General features: G+C 43.8%; 1 protein-coding gene across 6 annotated transcripts in view; it reads left to right on the top strand.

Moving 5' to 3' along the window:
* The window catches only part of TRANK1 (tetratricopeptide repeat and ankyrin repeat containing 1), a 122,389-nt gene that overhangs the window by 39,520 nt on the left and 62,162 nt on the right, over nucleotides 1-20,707 (top strand). For 3 of the 6 annotated variants that reach the window (XM_031663494.1, XM_031663496.1, XM_031663495.1), the window contains exons 3-8: nucleotides 3,850-3,976; nucleotides 7,879-8,029; nucleotides 11,423-11,541; nucleotides 14,220-14,303; nucleotides 14,835-14,973; nucleotides 17,224-17,355. In XM_031663494.1, coding sequence (XP_031519354.1) covers nucleotides 3,850-3,976; nucleotides 7,879-8,029; nucleotides 11,423-11,541; nucleotides 14,220-14,303; nucleotides 14,835-14,973; nucleotides 17,224-17,355 — 752 coding nt within the window. Of the gene's footprint in view, nucleotides 1-3,849; nucleotides 3,977-4,378; nucleotides 4,500-7,878; nucleotides 8,030-11,422; nucleotides 11,542-14,219; nucleotides 14,304-14,834; nucleotides 14,974-17,223; nucleotides 17,356-20,707 lie in introns of those variants that run through there. The other 3 variants (XM_031663498.1, XM_031663497.1, XM_031663499.1) reach the window with 3 other exon arrangements.

Here is a 20,707-nt window from a genome sequence, read left to right on the forward strand (position 1 = left end):
TGTAATCCCAGCACTTTGGAAGGCCAAGGTGGTCAGATCACCTGACTTCAGGAGTTCAAGACCAGCCTGGCCAATATGGTGAAACCCCATCTCTACTAAAAATACAAAATTAGCCGGGCGTAGTGGCGCACACCTGTAATCCCAGCTACTCGGGAGGCTGAGGCAGGAGAGTCACTTGATCATGGGAGGCAGATGTTACAGTGAGCCGAGGTGTGCCATTGCATTCCAGCCTCAGTGACAAGAATGAAACTCTGTCTCAAAAATAATAATAAAAAAAAATCAGTAAATCTATCACATGTTGTATTTTTAAAGTATATTTTCCAAAACAAAAACTTGCACATTTCTGTAAATCTCCTTCTTAATGTCTTGTCTCCATAAAAGACAGCTGGCTTCTTACATCTGTATTCAGTCTGTTGCAATATCACATGTCATATAGCTTCTGGAAAACTCCCTGTGTGAGTGTGAGGGAATGAGTATGAACAAGGCGCATGGTGTCTTACTTATTGTATTAGTTTCCTGTTGCTGCTATAACAAGTTAACCACCAATTTAGGGCTTAAAGCCTAAATAAATTTGTATTACAAATTTATTCTCTTGCAGTTTTGAAGGTCAGGAGTTCTAAATGAGTCTAATGGGGCTAAAACCAATGTGTTAGCAGGGCTGGTTCTTTGTGGAGGCTCTGAGGGCCTTCCTTGCCTTTCTCAGTTTTGAGTGGCGGTGTGTATTCTTTGGCTTGTGGCCCCTTCCTTTATCTTCAAAGCTTACCATTCCAGTCTCTGCTTCTGTCATCACCTTGTCTTCTCCTCAGCTGTGCTCATGTCTCTCTCTGTCTCTCGTTCACAGGGACCCTTGTGATTTTATCATAATTCAGGACAATCTCTTATTCCTAAAATCCTTAAATTGATCATATCTGCTCATTGTTTGTTAATTACAGAAGTTTGTTTTTTCCATAAAAAGAACAGTATTTGGGGGCTATTATTCAGCTTACCATGACTGTATAAGTATTTTCACCTTGTGGATCACCTGCAGTGACCTTAAAGGTCCCCAGAAGTTCCCAGATCATCCTTTTGGAACAGCTGCAGTAGAGCAAGCAGAGGTTGGCATCTGTAGGGTGCACACAACCTTAAACTTGTGCTAGGAAATGACACCAAATTAAATTACTGAAACACAGCTCCACCTCCCACTCCCATCTCCTTGATGTCTACACTCTAGTTGAGCTTGAGTTGAGTGTAATTGGCTTGTGTCTGCAGTTTCTGCAGTTCTGCCTCGTCTTGGTACATACCAGAATTGCGTCAGAGCTAGGTCTAGAGATCCTCAATCAAGGCAAACATTCAGCTTTCTTAGAAGGAGGTAGTATTGTATAGTGGTTATGGTTGTAGACTGACCCCACACTATGTGTGTTCAAAGCTCAGCTCCACCACTTACTGTGTGACCCCTACTGGGACTTCTGCCTGGACTGTCATATTGCCTTTTATGGGGCCTTTCTGACACTGTTCCCCTTGCCCATTGCCTACTTCTGGCATTCCTGCCACAGCTAGCTAACGCTGAGACTCAGGTGCACGTGATTTACAGCATACTTGCAGGAGAAAGGGGACTGAGGGAGGCAGGATGGCACAATGGAAGGCTCTAAGCAGGGATGGTGTCTAAACCAAGCAAGATTCACCTGATCCTATGGGCAGCTCTGGATCATGAATTGTACTGCAGAGCTGGTTCCACTTTGAGGCAAGGAGGTTAACCTTTTGATTCTTGTATCAGTCAGTCACTGGTTTTAGGCTGTCTGGCTCCCGGCAGTCATCCTAGGGAGTGGGGCTATATTAGTCTGCTTGCGCTGCCATAACAAAATAGCACAGACTGAGTGGCTTAAACAACAGAAATTTATTTCTCAAAGTTCTACAGGTTGGGAAGTCCAAGATCAAGCTGCTCCCTGTGAGGGCTGTCTTCCTGGCATGTAGACGTTTGCCTTCTCACTGTGTTACATGCAAAGAGGGAGAGAGCAAGCTGTCTAGTGTCTCTTCTTATTCCATCATGAGGACTCCACCCTCAGGACCTCATCTAAATATAATTACCTCCCAGTGGCCTCCCATGTTCAAATATTGTCACATTGAGGGTTAGGGCTTCAACACAGGGATTTTTTTTTGGCAGTTGGGGGCAGGGGAAGTTCAGTCCATAGTGTGGGTGTAACCTCCTGGGGAGAGGGTAGCTCTCATTAGGCTGAGGATAAATCTCTGGAGAACAGGGTGCTGAGAACTTCTATTTGCAGCCAACAGACACTGCAGCTGGGAATGGCTGCACTGGCCAGAGTGTCTGGGATGGACACCATGGCATCTCTTACACTCGTGGTCACAGCTCCCTTGCTGATCCCTCACTGCCTGACCCACTGCCTCCTGTGTGCTTCTGGGGCCTCATCCCTTCACCTAGAGGGAATGGTGTGCCACCGAAGAAGCCAGACACAAAACACTGAGAGTGGGGACAGTAATGGAGATGATTTTTCCTTTGTTTATTAATATTTTTGTGCTTATCTGCATTGTCTACAGTGATTTTTGTATTATTCTACAGAGATTTGTATTACTTTTACATTTAAGTTTTTTTTTTTTTTCTTTTTTTAAGATGGAGTCTTGCTCTGTTGCCAGGCTGCAGTGCAGTGGTGCAATCTTGGCTCATTGAAGCCTCCGCCTCCTGGGTTCAAGCGATTCTCCTGCCTCAGCCTCCCGAGTAGCTGGGACTACAGGTGCGCCCCACCACACCCAGATAATTTTTTGTATTTTGGTAGAGATGGGGTTTCACCATGTTGCCCAGCCTGGTCTCAAACTCCTTGCCTTGGCCTCAGCCTCCCAAAGTGCTGGGATTACAGGCATGAGCCACTGCGCCTGGCCTATTTAATATCTTAATTGTGTAATCCCAGCACCTTAGGAAGCTGAGGCAGGCGGATCACAAGGTCAGGAGTTTGAGACCATCCTGGCCAACATGGTGAAACCCCATCTCTACTAGAAATACAAAAATTAGCTGAGTGTGGTGGTGCATGCCTATTGTCCCAGCTACGTGGGAGACTGAGGCAGGAGAATCGCTTGAACCCAGGAGGCAGAGGTTGCAGTGAGCCAAGATTGCACCACTGCACTCCAGCTTGGGTGACAGAGCGAGACTCTGTCTCAAAGATATTAAATAAAAAAGAAGTCATAAGGCTTGCTTTTTTTATTTATGTGTCTTATATTCCACTGGTAGCTGTACTTCTCTTGATATATTGTGATTTGCTTTGAATTTTCGTTCTTCTTCTGGCCTGGTTGCAGCATTAACTTGCAGCTATGTTACCTGTAGGCCAAGGCCAGAGCCATCCCTGCCCTGCTACGCTTTAAAGGGCCCTCCTTTGGCCACCTTCCAGCTGTGCCCCTTCTCACAGGCAGGAGTCTGTGGGGCCAGGGCTGTTACTCACGCAGAGTTCTTGCCTCCCCTTTGGTCTACACTGTGGGTATCAAGACTATAGAATTCCCTGCTTTATAGGCCCTACTCCCAGGGCCTGCACAGGCCTCTTACCTGCAGCCCATTCTTCTGAGGGCTGGCATTGGAGATGAAATGATTAAGTGTGGAGATGAGTGAGAGATGAAATCAACATGTTGAGAACGATTGTCTTTAAAACATGGGAGCAGAGTATTTGGGAGTGAGGAAGGACAGATTTATATATTGTAAATGTTCCAGGCTTTTTTGGGGTCTGGGAGACTGATCTGATAAGCATGAATGAGTCATTTCCTACTGAAACCCCCTTCCTGATGGCAGCAGCCAGCATCGAATTGGGGGGACTTCAAGGACTGTTTTCTGTATTTGCAGAACCATGACAGACCACCGGTTTGTTCTTACAGGGTTCCCCCGAGGGACTTGGCTGTGCTGCTGTGCAATAAATCAAATGCATTTTTCAGCCTTGGGAAGTGGAATGAGGCATTTGTTGCTGCCAAGGAATGTCTCCAATGGGATCCAACCTACGTGAAGGTATTGGGTGGGAGGGTGAAGGTGTGGGGAGATGACTTGAGAGTATTGGGGTAGTGGATGAAGGTATGAAAGGATGAGTGAAGGTGTGGTGGGGCAGTGGCACCCGGGGGTGGCAGCTGCCTTCCTCTTAGCCTGCCTCTTTCCATTCCTTTTAAAAGTGGAAAGGCTAGGAGTGCTTCTAGTTCAAATCTCTTCAGACAGATGCCCATGGGGCATGTGATCATTATCTGGAGAAGAGTAAAAACAGGGATCGCCTAGTGTTGAAATGCACTTTGTAGGAATGCACTTGGCCTCATAGTGGATGGAACACAATGGAAATCACAGAGGAGCTTGTTTTGTTCTGATGTAGTTACACCCAAACTCATAATCTGTTCACTGTTCACATTCTTTGCTGTTCACAAGTTTCATTTGAGCAAAGCTTTACTTCAAATGCAAGCTGGGTGGATGACACAAAACCGATTCTTCAGGAGGCATTTCTTATAGTAGAAACCAGCTCTTTGGAGGGATCTTGGAAATTTGAGAGGTCAGTAAGACCATTTACAGTTGTTAACAAAGGTCAATAAACATCATTTGATTGTTTTTTCATCAAAAATGCCCTGAGTGCCACTCTTCATGGCATCTTTACTGTTCTTGGTGCCTCAAGGCAGACAAAAGGAGCAGAAGACTCATCCTAGCTCTTGAGTAGTTTGCATTCAATCTGGGGAGAAGAAGAGCATTACAATCAGAGTCCTTAAATTCAATAGCCACTCTGGAGCATCTGAAGCAACACACAATGTGTGACTGCTAGAAACAAAATACAATGGGAAGGGAGTGGTGGAGGTTTGACCTATAGAGTACTTTAAGAGAGGGATTTGGATATTTTACATAATAAGTGACACTGACTCTTAAACTTCTTGTTGGAGGATGAATACTTTAGAACAAGCTTGTCCAACCCCTGGCCCAGGACAGCTTTCAATGTGGCCCAACACAAATTCATAAACTGTCTTAAAACATTGAGTTTTTTTGCGGTTTTTTTTTTAAAGCTTGTCAGCTTATCGTTAGTGTTAGTGGATCTTATGTGTAGCCCAAGACAATTCTCCTTCCAGTATGACCCAAGGAAGCCAAAAGATTGGATACCTCCGCTTTAGAATTTATTGACTAGTTTTGAAAATGGGAGTGCATTCCTGGGAAATTTCTTCCCAAAGGTATTTTAGGATATTCCCAATCCTCTCACTGGGACAGTATTAATATTTGGGTTTTGCCCACATCCTGGAAGTGGAGGCTGTGACTGTGGCCCAACGGACTTGATGCTGTTACATCAAGGGGCTTCTTCCTTGATTGGCCAAACCTGCAACAGCCCCTGACAGCATAGCAACCAGGGCCACTTCCCAGCTCTTACCCAGAGCTCCTGGGAGTCTCTCTCCATCCTCTCTCCCCTTCCCCGCCGCCATTGTCCTCTATAGGGGAGACAAAAAATTTTCCCTCTACCTTCTTTTGGTTCTGTGGCTGAGGCCCTGCAAATTAGATTGACAAGAGACAGATTAACAGGAGAAAAGCATACATATTTCATTAGACGTTAACTTTTATGTGTCAAAGGAATCTTCCTAGAAAAGAAGTAAAGCTCCAAAAAATGTGGACAGGCCTGAGATCTTCTATGATATTTTTAATAAAGAATAATTGTGGGGATGTGACAAGACAAAGGAAAAGAGTTTTAGATCTCTAGGGGCTGCAAACTGTGGGAAGTGCATATATGTGGGAAAGTAATGGAAGATAAGGGTTATCTTGGCCAGATTTGTTCAGGCCAGTCTTTGTGCTCAATTTCTCTCTTCTTCATGACCATAAAACTTCCCTGGGAGAAGAGATTTATGGCAGTCCTCATTTCTTCAGAGTTTCTGCTTTTTAGTCAGTTAAGTGAAGCTCAGGGGAGGCTTCTTTTTGCATCTATTGAATCTCAGATACCTTCAGCTCAAAATAATCCTTATGCCAAAGTGGCATATTTTAGGGTGGCATATTCTGATCCCCTTCATCTTCCTCAGAACAAACAAACAAACAAACAACAACAACAACAACAACAACAAAATCTTGAATCTGAGGAAGGCAAAGAAATGGGAGATTCTCTACCAGCTTGCCTGGTTAGAAAAAACAAAACACAACTTTTTTTCCCTCCTCTCTTTGTTATTTGAGGTCTTCAGACTTTCAAAATGAAGGTTAAAACAAGTAATTACATAGTCAGAAATTTGGTGTTATGTGAAATTTTAAAGTACTTCCTTTTTTATGAACCCAGTTGGTGGACACCTGTTATCTTCTTCTTCCTTTTTTTTTTTTTTTTTTGTGACAGGGTCTTGCTTTGTCACCCAGGCTGGAGCCTTACCTCATGGACTCATGTGATCTTTCTCCCTCCGCCTCTGAAATAGCTGGGACTACAGGCTTGCACCACCATGTCCAGCTAATTAAAAAAATTTTTTTTTTTGTAGAGACAGGGTCTCACTATGTTTCCCAGACTGGTCTTGAGCTCCTAGGCTCAAGCAATCCTCCTGCCTTGGCCTCCCAAAGTGCTGGAATTACAGGCCTGAATCACTGCACCCGGCCTTCTGTCATCTTAGACAGAAAATTGTTTTGGTAGATCCCTGATGCTGATTCAGGTGATCAATGTGAGGTAGGCAATTGCATTTTATTCCCATTTGAGAGTCATATTATTTGTATATAGGCAAAACTAGACCATTTTCTTCTATTGATCATTGTAATTTTCTTCTTTCTATAGAAATCAAATATTTATTTGGACTCTTGTGAATATCACTTACAATGTAGAACTCAGAAAATCTCAGTGTTTGTCATTACAATTTGTTTTCTTATGCACCCAGTAGAAATTGTGTTTACTTTGAAAGGGACAGGAAAAACACCTTTGTTTTCATATCAGTCTCATTCTTTTCCTGAACACCAATCAAAGGACTGTTTTCATTCTTCTGTTCTGGCCCAAGCTGTGACTTGAAGTATGAATAAATAAATAAGGCCAGGTGCAGTGGCTCACTTGAACTGCACCCTGGCCTCATAATCTGAGCAGTTTGGGAGGCCGAGGCAGGAAGATTGCTTGAGGCCAGGAGTTCAAGACCAGTTTGGGCAATATAGCAAGACTTTGTCTCTACCAAAAATGGAAAAGTTATCTGGGCATGGTGGTGCACACCTGTAGTCCTAGCTACTTGGGAGGTTAGGATGAGAGGTTAGTTTGAGCCCAGGAGTTAGAGGGTAGCAGTGAGCCAGGATCATGCCACTACACTCCAGCCTAGGTGATAGGGCAAGATCCTGTCTCAATCAGTCAATCAGTCAATAACAAACCAACCAACTGGAGATGTAACTGGAAGCAGACCTGCTTTCTTCTCTCTGTGTCATATGTTAGATGCTATATAAGTCATGGATTTGAAAGTGATTCTTTTCTTGGCAGTTAAATGACAGAGCAATGTGGCACAGAATATAATGTGGAAACCCTGTATCCAGTGTTGGTTAGAAATCCCTGTTTACATAGAAGTAAGACAGGATATGAGTCTGTTGCCCAGGCTGGAGTTCAGTAGCACGACTGTAGCTCACTGCAGCCTCGATCTTCTGGGCTCAAGCAATCCTCTCACCTCAGCCTCCTGAGCAGCTGGGACTACAAGGTACATGCCACTATGCCCAGCTAATTTTTCTTTTCTTTTTAGTAGAGACAAGGTCTCACTATGTTGCCCATGCTGGCCTGCAACTCCTGAGCTCAAGCGATCCTCCTGCCTTGATCTCTCAAAGTGTTAGGATTACAGGCATGAGCCACTGTGCCCAGTCAGACGTGAGAGTTTTAGAGTTGGATTTCCCATGTTGCCAATCTTGTTTTTTCTTTCACCAGCAGGTTAAAGGAGATGTGATACATGACAGTTTTGCTTTTTATCATGTTCCAGGGATACTACCGAGCTGGTTATTCCTTGCTGAGGTTACACCAGTCTTATGAAGCCGCTCGCATGTTTTTTGAGGGTCTGCGACTTGTGCAGAGAAGCCAAGACCAGGCACCAGTTGCTGATTTCCTTGTTGGAGTCTTCACCACTATGAGCAGTAAGTTGGAACTGGGGAAACTTTTTGTAAAGTCCTTGCTATTTTATTCGAATAGCTCCTGGGGACTCAGGCTCATGGGGAGATAATTTCTGGGTGTTTCTTTGTGGCTGATTTATGTAGTTTAATGAAACTAGTTCACACATTAGAAAGCATTTTGGACGCTTCAGTGGCTTCTGCCTTTGTAAAAACAATAAGGTACTTTTTGCATAAATAACTAAAAGCTTTGGGTGTTTGGTTTCATTTTTTTTTTTTTTTTTGAGACGGAGTCTCACTTAGTCGCCAGGCTGGAATACAGTGACGCAATCTTGGCTCACTGCAACCTCCGCCTCCCAGGTTCAAGTGATCCTCCTACCTCAGCCTCCCGAGTGGCTGGGACTACAGGCACACGCCAACACACCCAGCTAATTTTTTGTATTTTTAGTAGAGATGGGGTTTCGCCATATTGGCCAGGATGGCCTTGATCTCTTGACCTCATGATCCGCCCGCCTTGGCCTCCCAAAGTGCCAGGATTACAGGTGTGAGCCAGCCTGCCCGGCTGGTTTCAGACTTCTTAAGTGTTTTGTGTTGCTATTCATAGGGATTTCCGTATTTATACTACGCTCCTGATGTGACTTTTGCTGTTTCCTGTGATTTTTCTTTTCCTTTTTTTTTTGAGATGGAGTTTCACTCTTGCTGCCCAGGCTGGAGTGCAATGGCGTGATCTTTGCTCACTGCAACCTCTGTTTCCCGGGTTCAAATGAATCTCCTGCCTCAGCATCCTGAGTAGCTGGGATTACAGGCGCCCACCCCCCTGCCTGGCTAACTTTTTGTATTTTTAGGAGAGATGGGGCTTCACCATGTTGGCCAGGCTGGTCTTAAACTCCTGACCTCAGGTAATCCACCTGCCTTGGCCTCCCAAAGTGCTGAGATTATAGGCATAAGCCACCGTGCCTGGTCTTTCCTGTGGTTTTTCACATGTATTTTTCCACTCTATTGAGAAAATATTTGTTTGCTATGAAAATAACCTGGAAGGGCCGATGGAGGGTCCTGTGAAAGCTGATAATGGGTGCTCCGTGTCAGGGTTGTGAAGCTCACTGCCTGGCACTGCAGAATCAGCAGAGGACTCGTGTGTTCAGCCTAGCAGGGAGGGGAACTTTTTGTGTCACTGCATTAAGCTACTACTTTAATGACCTGGCCTAAGACATAGCTTTGTCAGTGGCCTGGATAAGGCAAAACCAGAAACTGGTAAAGCACAGTGTAATAAACTTCACTCCTTGCCAGTGATGGTGCAGTCTAAAGAACTGCCAATACCTAGGCTGTTGTTTTTAAATATGGTGTTTGATCAAATTTAAGTTGCACTAAGATGTGCTGTTAATTTATGCTGTGCCAGTGAGAGACAACATTGATTGTAAGACACATCCTGATTTCAGAGATGTTAGAATATGAAAAATGGCACGTTAGAATTTCTGAAAAATGGTCTTTGTCTTTTAAATGTGGGGAAACCACAGCTGACAATTGATAGACTGTTATCAATCAAACTGTTCCCATTGCAGTTGTGGGAAAGCAATTTTTGTGGTCTGTGGGTGGAATCCCACAGATTTTGACAAGTTCGGTACAGAGAGGGGACCAGAGGAGTAGCAGGCAGTGGGAAGGAGTTAGAGGCAGGTGCAGCTATGTCCTCTAGACACGGAAGTAGAAGGTCTCTTGATAGGTGCTGATGAGTCACAGCTCTTCAGTCAGTCTTTTGCCAACAGTGGTCAGGGCTGGTTTCATTTTCTTCCTAACCTGATGACTTGGCCTGCACTTCCCCATTGCCTTCTCTGCATCTTTTTTTTTTTTTTTTTTTTTTTGAGACGGAGTCTTGCTCTGTTGTCCAGGCTGGAGTGCAGTGGTGCAATCTAGGCTCACTGCAACCTCGGACTCCCAGGTTCAAGAGATTCTCCTGCCTAAGCCTTCTGAGTAGCTGGGACTACAGGCGCGTGCCACCATGCCCGGCTAATTTTTGTATTTTTAGTAGATCTGGGGTTTCAGTATGTTGGCCAGGCTGGTCTCGAACTCCTGACCTCAGGTGATCCACCTGCCTCGGCTTCCCAAAGTGCTGGGATTACAGGCGTGAGCCACTGCACCCGGTTTCTCTGCATCTTTTTTTTTTTTTTTTTTTTTTTTTTTGAGATGGAGTTTCACTCTTTTCCCCCAGGCTGAAGTGCAATGGCACGATCTTTGCTCACTGCAACCTCCAGCTCCTGGGTTCAAGTGATTCTCCTGCCTCAGCGTCCCTAGTAGCTGGTATTACAGGCTCTGCCACCACGCCCAGCTAATTTTTGTTCTTTTAGTAGAGACGGGCTTTCACCCTGTTGGCCAGGCTGGTCTCAAACTCCTGACCTCAGGTGATCTGCCTGCCTTGGCCTCCCAAAGTGCTGGGATTACAGGTGTGAGCTACCGCACCCGGCTGCCTGCATCTTTTAAATGTCACTATTCTGTCAGAAGCCAGGCCAGAGTTATGGGAATTCCAAACAACTGCTTCTTGATGACTGCCCGGGTGGTTTTCATTCTGCCCCCAACCTGAAAGGTGGCAGTTAACAGGACTTCTTAGGACGATGCATCCAATACTTTATTTACCAAAGCACTCCTTTTTGGAAGGTAAAGAAATTGGCGTGGCCCAGTTTCTAAATTTTGAAAAATACATTTATGGGAAACTTCGTATCCTTTCATATGGTATACGTTTGTTTTGATATTTACTTATTTTTTGAAATTAATAACTTTGGAAGAGGTGCCAAGTTATTCTGACTCTTAACCTGTCCCCTCGGACATTCTCGTCCATGAATTTGAGAAATGTGGTTGGAGGATCACAAGGTGCAATGGGTCAATAGGCCACCAGGTCAGAAGAATGTGTATTGATGACAACGGTTGGTAGATGTGGGTTCCAGTCTTGTTTCTTGTCATGAACTAACTGCATGATATGCCATGAAACCTATCTTCATTTGTCATAGTTTCTAATGTTTTGGGTAACAATAATATTTGTCACATTTTTCTTAAAGGAAATGAGTATTGTAACTTAAGCTTCCATTTCCTCCTCTGTAAATGGAGATAATGGGCACTTCCTTAGTGGTTTGTTTGAGGGATTAAATATAAGCATGTATCACTGGGCATGTAAATATAAGCATGTATAACTAGAAAGGCAAAGCGAATGTTAATTATGCTGCCTAACTCTTAGGGGATTGATTTTATGACGAACTGGAAATAATGGCCACTTCAATCAATCATAAAGGGCTTCATACTATTTTGAAAATGCCTTTCTTTTGGGTATCTTTAATTTACCATTTATCTATGTGTGAACTTAATTGGAGGACCTTTTCTGAAATGCTGTAGACTTCACCTACATTAAAATCCCTAAATTATGAAACTTTCTTTCAGGTGACTCCATTGTTTTGCAAAGTTTCTTGCCTTGCTTTGATCATATTTTCACAACTGGATTCCCAACAGAAGTGTGGCAATCTGTAATAGAAAAGTTGGCAAAGAAGGGATTATGGCATGTAAGTAAAAGGAGATGGCTCTCTCATGGGGAGAGTACATTCTTGATTAAATGATTTCTTTCCATTGGCATTGAGGGATTGTAATTTATTATTTGTTGATCTTGATGCCAGGATAAATTTTTAACTAGGACATCATTAAAGATGAAAAATCTTTGAGATAGATTAATTAACCAGTTTCCATTTATTTTTTAAAATGGGCAAAGCACTTAGACTGTGGTAACCTCACTCCTTGCTCTGTGTCTCAACCGTCATTAAAGAAATGTAAAGTACAGGTGCTAACGGTAATGTGGAATGAGAAAAACAAAGCTGTGTGTTCATTTTCACAATCATTTTTTATACTGCATTAGCTAGTGTGTGCCCAGATGACCTATCTGGGCTGCTCACAAGGGTTCCCATGTGGTTTTGAGGGACTGCTAACATTTGGATAGTGGCTAAGTGAGGTTGTAGGACCTGAACCCAGGGCCAGGAATCCATGGAATGGAGGAGTGGGTGGACTCTGGAGGCCTGGGCTTCAGTGCCACACAGATGTGTCCTTGAATCAGAATCCCCCACTTACTATTTTGGGCTAATTACTTACCCTTTGAGTCTTATTTCCTCATTTGTAAGTTGCATTATATAAACCTATTTCTCAGAGTTTTGGTGAGAATCAGAAATAATGGACAAGAGCACCTATCAGGTAATGTTTGTTGAAGGCTTACAGTGCCAGGCATTGAGCTGAGGGGTTTTATAATACCTGGCATATTCTAAGTGCCCAGTGAACAGTAGTTGTCATTGGTGATAGGCTGTAAGTGCTCATGAGAATGGGCTGGCCAAAGCTAGGAGTTTGGTTAGAACAGGCCTGCTGGGCTTTCTAAAGCTGGGCAGTCCAGAAAAGTCAGCAAAAGCAAGGCCAACCTATTAAGGACTCCTGATCCTAGCAGATTGCGTGACTTTAGAATAGAAAATTCTTAAATTTTGGACAAGGTAATGGATTCTATTGGAAATGTAATGAAATCTATGGGGCTCTCTTGTCATGCACTGATAATTGTGTGTATAGTTTCAGGGGGTTCATGAGAAACCTCCTGGAGTCCAGCCATGGGCTCCCTGAAGCTTACCCTTATATTAAAAAATCTTGGGAGGGCAGGTAGCAGGGATGAGGAAGGCAGACTGAACTCTTGGGGAAGCAGTAGTCAGAAATCCAGGGTCCTGTTAAAAGACATTTGAGATCTTTTCTCTCTTTGGATAAGGTAGCTGGACTAAGAGTTCTATAAGGATCCTTCCAGCTTTATTTTTTAAAAAGTTTTGAAATTCTGTGATTCCAAGTGCTAGGGTAGATCTGTGAGTAAGGAGGCCTTAGGCCTCATTAGCAGGAAGATAGTTTAATTTACTGCACTCAGGAAAAGAACCTTGTCCTCTCTTCCCAGTGTGGGGTGGACATGAATAGAGCTCCATGGCCTAGGTAGAGAATGAGAGAATAGGAGGCAGGCAACTTCTAATAGATTATTATCCCAGCCAGTCAAGGGAGGGCCCAGGAATCCAGCCCAAGTGGCAGGTCCAACATCCTACCTGCAGTGAGGCTCTGGTAATTCCCAAATACTGCAGACAGAAGCATCTTTTTAAAGGCCAGCAATCTGGACCACTAGAATGCTGAACTTATCACGTGGGGTTGAGTGTGGGCAGCGAGGCTTGTTTAGGGCAAAAAGTTAAGAATGGGCATCACAGAGTTTGCAGTGAGATTGCACCGATGCACTGTAGCCTGGGCAACAAGAGTGAGACTCCATCTCAAAAAAAAAAAAAAAAAAAAAAAAAAAAAAAAAAAAAGAATGGGTATCAATCTGAAAGAAACTAGAAGCGAGATGTGGCTATGGGCTCAGTTCCTGTGGTCCTAAGTCCACTGGCAAGAGCCATACGTGAGAGAGGTTGGAGCTGAGACTGGGTCTCCAGTCATGGTCATAACAGAGCTGGGAATTCTTAGACCTGTTAGCATACCTGAATGATCTCAGTAGGGGCTTCTCAGGATGTGCTGTGAGACCTATGAAAACTGGCTTAACTTCTCTGGAATTTAGTCTCTTCAGCAACTTTAGATAGGGTCAGTAGTTTAACAACTGGGTCTCTGAAAAGAAAAGGTCCCGATTTGTAGCATTTGCTAATTTTGGTCATGTAAATACTCTCACCATGGCCAATTTCCAGCTACTAATATGACATACAAGACTTGGAGTTAGGAAGAGATGTGCATCGTCAGCATTTGACAGGGTCTAATGGGCTCCAAGTACTTGGGGCTTTTCGAATGCTGATGTGCTGAATAATTGATTGGGGTAGGGTATTTCTAAAGGATTTGAGTCTTCCACTTGTTAAGCCTTAAGAACTTGGCAGGGAATTACTCTTTTTTTTTTTTTTTAAATCCCATTGCAACTATACTGTGAAATGCGCATGACATCATCTGCTCCTGTCCTCAGCAGGCTTTGAGGAAGTGTGGAGAGGCCTTAGTCCTCAGCAGGAACAGGAAGTTGGTTAGACAGAGACTCTGATTGTCACAGCAAATAGCTGAAAAAATTGGCAAGCACTTTAAAAAAAGACAAAGCTAGAGAGTGGTTTTTTTTAATTTGCTTGTTTTAAAGCTTAAAATAACTTTTTTGCTTTAATAACCCATGTGGAGAACATTATTATTCCAGCCTTTTCTTCTTGTCTTCTCCCACCAGTCATTTCTACTTCTGTCAGCAAAAAAAGACCGATTACCAAGAAATATTCATGTGCCAGAGTTATCACTGAAAAGTCTCTTTGAGGTAAGGTGTTTTTTTTTTGTTTGTTTTTGTTTTTTTTTTGAAACTGAGTCTCGCCCTTTCACCCAGGCTGGAGTGCAGTGGCACGATCTCAGCTCACTGCAACCTCCACCTCACGGTTCAAGCAATTCTCCCTGCTTCAGCCTCCCGAGTAGCTGGGATTACAGGTGCCTACCACAATGCCCGGCTAATTTTTGTATTTTTTGGTAGAGATGGGTTTCACCATGTTGGCCAGGCTGGTCTAGAACTCCCAACCTCAGGTGATCCACCCACCTTGGCCTCCCAAAGTGCTGGGATTACAGGTGTGAGCCACTGCGCCTGGCCTTGTAAGGTAATTTCTGGAAACATAACTTCTTTGTGTCTGGTACTTTCTCCTTCAGCTGCCTTACCACAAATTTGTTATTTATAATAATCCTAGGCTTGGACCACAGCTAATCCAAGTGTTACTGATTCCATACTTTATGGGTAAAGGAGTTTGAAGCTTCATATTGATTAGTGACCTCTATAATTTCTCTTGTGTGTTTTTTTCCCCAGAAGTACGTTTTCATTGGACTTTATGAGAAGATGGAACAAGTGCCCAAGTTAGTCCAGTGGCTCATCTCCATTGGTGCAAGTGTTGAGACTATAGGACCGTATCCCCTTCATGCCCTCATGCGACTCTGTATCCAAGCCAGTAAGTCTTCTCCCTGTTTTCCACCCTCCAAGCTGCCCTTCCAGCCGAGTTCTGGGACTCTGTTGAGCTCAAGTGAAACTAGAATTAAGCCACTTGAATGCAGACCGTTTGAATATTCAAATGATCTAGTTATTCAAATGAATGAAGCAGCAGGGAAGTCGTATCATTTTTATCTTTCCTGGCACCTAGTAGCTGCAGGAGGTCCAAACGGAAAGGATTCTGTGTTTCTAGACAGATCCTGGCAGGAGGGTGGAGCCCTGGTACCCAAGGAAGGGACTTAGGACGGACAGCTGTTGCTGGGCAACACTCCCAGGAGACCTGCAGAGTTTCTTCCTTCCAGCATAGGCAGCTTTGGTCTTTTTCTCTAGGTTCATCTTCACTCTAGCCCAGGGAGCTGACGGCTGTGTTGTGGGACACACAACACAGTCCCTTGGCTGGGGGGATCCCAAGTGAGACATGAGCTGTTGCTGATACAGTTTGGTTGTGCTTCTTTTAAAAGACTGCTATTTTCATGAAGTTCTTTTTTAAGCTTTGCCATCTGGTTATAGGATTTAACTTTAAAAATATTTTTATTTTATCATTAACACACACACACACACACACACACACACTTTAGATAGAAGTTTGTTTTTCTTTCCAAGCACATGTGGCATCACTGTGGGACATTCACCCTTAGCATTTTAACGCCAGAAGGGGCCAAGAGAACTTGTCCAGTCTACCTCTTGTAGGCTGTATCGTCTCCCCAGGAATGGGGGAGCGGGAGGTGGCCATGGGCTTGAGGCCTGGGACCCCTGTCTTTGCTGTAGCCAGATTTGTCCTGCTGTTATTCGTTTCATATAGTGGGGAATTTATAAGATGTATATATATATTTTTTGAGACTGAGTCTCACTCTATTGCCCAGGCTGGGGGAGTGCAGTGATGTGATATTGGCTCACTGCACTGCAGCCTTTGCCTCCTGGGTTCAGGTGATTCCCCTGCATCAGCCTACCAAGTATCTGAGATTATAGGTGCCCGCCACCATGCCTGGCTAATTTTTGTATTTTTAGTAGAGACAGGGTTTCACCATGTTGGCCAGGCTGGTCTCAATTTTCTGATCTCAAGTGATCCACCCGCCTCAGCCTCCAGAAGTGCTGGGATTACAGGCGTGAGCCCCACCATGCCTGGCCAAGAGATTTTATTCTTACACAGAGATTGGCAGATAAAACATTTAAAAGTAAAGCCTGATTCAAAGCTACTTAATCTAATCCTCTCAGTTTCAAGTGAGGAAACTGGAATGCAGAGAAGTGTGGCTCTGGTTATGAATGTCATGGTTCCCCATTGCGTCTCCTTTTAAGTTAGTTCCTGTGATTGTAGGGAGTATCAGTAAGATTGAGCCTTCAAGTTGGTAAGCTTTAATCCTTCATTTGTTTCTCAGAGAACTCTGACATGGTGACAAATGGGAGTCCAAAGAGTTGGCAGAGGTTTGTGGCTTTCCTAGATCTCAGGAACTCCAAGGAAGGAATTGAATATATATGTCCCATGGATAATAATGCAGTAGGGTAATCTCATCAGAGATACTGGCTTGATTATTAAAGTGGAGGCTGTTGCACCTCACCCAGATCCTCTTTGCCATCAACCCCCTCACCCCCACCTGCTGTCAATGTTAGCTGCTAACAACTCACAGCTGGCCCCTTGGGCAGAGCATTGCTCTTTGTCAACAGAAACCACTTCCCAGAGAGGTTCTCTCTGGACCTTGCCTCTCTCCCTGAGTGCATTCTGTAGCTCTTGATTGACTGACATGGGGATTCAAAAGGCCAGCCCCAGTGCCTCAAGGTGGGTCTAGGCTGTGGTGCATTCCTGCTGCAGAGCTGCTCATGAGGTCAGGCTGGAGTGACCCTACTAGGATTACTACCTTGCTTAGCTGCTTCCCCTACCTGTCCTGCCTCCCTCGCTCTTTCTCGTGCTATCTCTAGCTCAGTCATATGTATAAGAATCCCTATCTCAGGCTTCTACGGAACCTGACCTACGTTGATTCTGGGTCGCTTTCTATAACTCATCCTCTTACTTGACAAACGCTCGTGTCTCCCCACACCTGTTTGCGGTGAGTGGAAACGTATGTTGGATTCCTCATTTGGTTACCTTAGTGTGGTCCACGTTGACTTGCTTTGCTGATTTTCTTTCTTTCTTTTTAATCTATTGCTGCTGCACAAATGAACTTTGCTGACTTTCTGTATGTGGAAAACATTAGTAAGTCATTCTAATTCCCTTCAGGGGAAAACCATCTTTTCCGGTGGTTAATGGATCACAAGCCCGAGTGGAAAGGCCGCATTAACCAGAAGGATGGGGATGGCTGCACTGTCCTGCACGTCGTTGCTGCCCACTCCCCAGGATACCTCGTCAAGCGTAAGTAGTGGCACCTCACTACTCACAGTAGTGACTTCAAGTCTCAGAGGGTGCGCTGTGGCTGGCTGGTGTCAGGCTTTGAGGACCCACAACTGCCTTGTTTTACCCATTCTATCCCTAGCTGGTTCAGAGGGCTAAACTTCCTCTTGAACTAAACTTGATTTTGGTCGGTAGGTGGATAAGCTATATGCAGAAAGAAGGTGAGGTGAGAGAAGGAAGAATTGCTGGGCTTCAAGTGCTCTTTCATCTTGAAATGGCTTCTGTGGGGTTGAATGGTTTCAAGAAAATGGGCTCCTGGCTGCCTTTGTTCCCTCCTTCATCACATGGTTACTCATTTTATTTTATGCCAAATCTGTGTTAGCTGCCAGAGAGGAATTATGAACCGAACTGCACATGGTTCTGCCTTCATGGCACTTAGAATCTAACACAGGGATTGCATCTTCCCTTACCTGCTGGGGCCAGACCGGGCACATGAGGGAGTGAGGCTGGCACATGCGAGGAGAAGCTGGTTCTTCTGACACCAGTGCACCATGTTAGCCTGGGAAGCAGGAAGGCTGTGTTCACTCTTACAGAGCTCTCTGATGTCACTCACTTTTCTTGAAACTCTCAGACCCCTCAGTTTTTGCTTTCTGTTTGGGACAGAGAAGAACATACTATTTCCCATAATGATAATGGACTCTCAGCCTCTGTGGAAGGGAGGTGACAGGGAGTGGTGAGGAGCTTGTGCTGCTGCAGCCTGGAGCTGATCATAGGAACCAGGCTGGGCTGTCATCTTCTCATGGCAAGAGATGTTGGACATCTGGATTTTTTTTGAGACGGAGTCTCACTCTGTCGCCCAGGCTGGAACAGTGGCACCATCTTGGCTCACTGCAACCTCCGCCTCCCGGGTTCAAGCGATTCTCCTGCCTTAGCCTCTCCCGAGTAGTTGGGACTACAGGTGCACACCACCATGCCCAGCTAATTTTTGTAACTTTAGTAGTTATGTTGGCCAGGCTGTTCTTGAACTCCTGACCTCAAGTGATCCACCTGCCTTGGCCTCCCAAAGAACTGGGATATAGGCATGGGCCACCATGCCCGGCCAGAAATCTGGATTTTTTAAAACTGTGAATCTTGTGATTTTTTCAGCTGTCTGCTCAGATTTAAACATGCCTGTGAACTAGAATCAGCCTGAAGGCCTCCTTTTGGGGACCTCTGGTCTGGTGGTTACTCGTAGGAAACTGTCCTCCCTTCAGCATCTCTCAGGAGGAGCCCAGCGAGGCATGTTTCTCTATTGTCATTCCCACTGAACTGGGACCTAGGAACCTATATCTAGGGAAACAAAGGAGAAGGGTTCTGTGGATTTTTGAGCTTTATTGAAATGTTATTCATATACTATATAATTTACCTGTTTAAAGTGTACAGTTAAATGCTTTTTGATCTATTCAGAGCTGTGCAAGTATCATTACAGTACATTTTAGAACGTTTTTATCCTAAAAAGAAACCCTGCACCCGTTAGCAGTCATTCCATTTCCCTCATCCCCAAGCCCTAAGCAACCATCACTTTTTGTCTCTGTGGATTTGCCTATTTTGGATATTTCATGTAAGTGGAATCATAGAATATAAGGCCTTTTGTGACTGGCTTCTTTCACCAGCATATTTTCAAGGTTTATCCGTGTTGTAGAATGAATCAATACTTAATTCCCTTTTCTTGCCAAATAATAGTCTATTGTATAAATACACCATGTTTTGTTTATTCGTTCTTCAGTTGACGGGTGTTTGGGTTGTTTCCACTTTCTGGCTAGTATGAATAATGCTGCTGTCAATATTTGTGTACAGGGCATTTGTTTTCATTTTTCCCAGCTAGATACCCAGGAGGAGAATTGCTGGATCATATGGTAACACTATGTTTAACCTTTTGAGGAATTGCCAGACTGTTTCCCAAAGTGGCTGTACCATTTTACAGTCTCAACAGCAGTGTATGATGATTCCAGCTTCTTCACATCCTAACCCTTGTTATTTATTATCTGTTCTTTTGATGTTCTCTGTGTTTTAGTCCCTTCTTAAAGACAGTGATATTCTGGCAAACAACTAGCTCTTCAAGAGAAAAGCCCTGAATTGTAGCATTTCTTGAGTTCCATGGTATAATCAGGAGTATCTGATCTTTTGGCTTCCCTGGGCCACATTGGAATAAGAATTGTCTTGGGCCACACATAAAATACAGTAATACTAAAGATGGCTGATGAGTTAAAAAAAAAAAAAAAAAAAAAAAGAAGGTCCGTGCACAAATCTCATAATGTTTTAAGAAAATTTACAAATTTGTGTGGGCCATGGGTTGGACAAGTGTGGAAATACTCCCATGGTGGCATAATTCATGCTACCAATGTGACGTCAGGCAACACAGAGTTGGGAAGAGATGTGTGGTAGGACGTTATTATATTTTATTTTTATCATACAGATACATATTAAGATAGAAGTAAAGAAACCTCATCATAGATAATAGCAAAATATAGTAAAAATTATTAGGAAGTGATGGGTTTTGTTTGTCATACAATTTTTTTAATTACAATTTTTATCAACCAGCTTGCAACATTTCTGGACATTAAACAATTGGCTCTTGTGAACTGATATGAACTGGGTCTTAGCATACCATTGTGCTAAACCTAACATTAGCCTAGTAATTTATGGTTAAAGAATGTGCCACAACAATCATTGTGCTCTCTTTACATATCTCTACCCTGCAAATCTTCAAGAAAAAATACTTCCTGTCTGACTCTTTGATTTGCAAAAAACACATCTCCAGGTCTCCTGACATGCATGTGGCATAATGGCACGCACTTGTAGTCCCAGCTACTCGGGAGTCTGAGGTAGAAGAATCGCTTGAACCCAGGAGGTGGAGCTTGCTGAGATTGTGCCACTGCACTCCAGCCTTGGTGACAGAGCGAGACTCCATCTCAAAAAAAAAAAAAAAAAAAAAAGCCAAAAAAAAAATCCAAAACAAAATAATAAACATAGACAGAAGGAACAAAAATTTTAAATCAACATTAATCAAAGACCATAGTAATACCTGTGGCTGTCAACACCTACCTCAGCCTCCTAAGCAGCTGGGAGTACAGGCACGTGCCACTATGCCCAGCTAATTTATTGTATTTTTAGTAGAGATGGGGTTTCAGCATGTTAGCCAGGATGGTCTTGATTTCCCAACCTTGTGGTCTACCTGCCTTGGCCTCCCAAAATGCTGGGATTACAGGTGTGAGCCACCACGCCTGGCCATTTTTCTCTTTATTTTTTGTTTTGTACTGTCTTTGAAATCTAGCATGTGTTTCATTCTTTTCACCACATCTCATGCATTTCAAGTGCTCTATAGCCATATGTG

Source organism: Papio anubis, chromosome 2 (assembly GCF_008728515.1).
Source record: "Papio anubis isolate 15944 chromosome 2, Panubis1.0, whole genome shotgun sequence".
Lineage (NCBI taxonomy): Eukaryota > Metazoa > Chordata > Mammalia > Primates > Cercopithecidae > Papio > Papio anubis.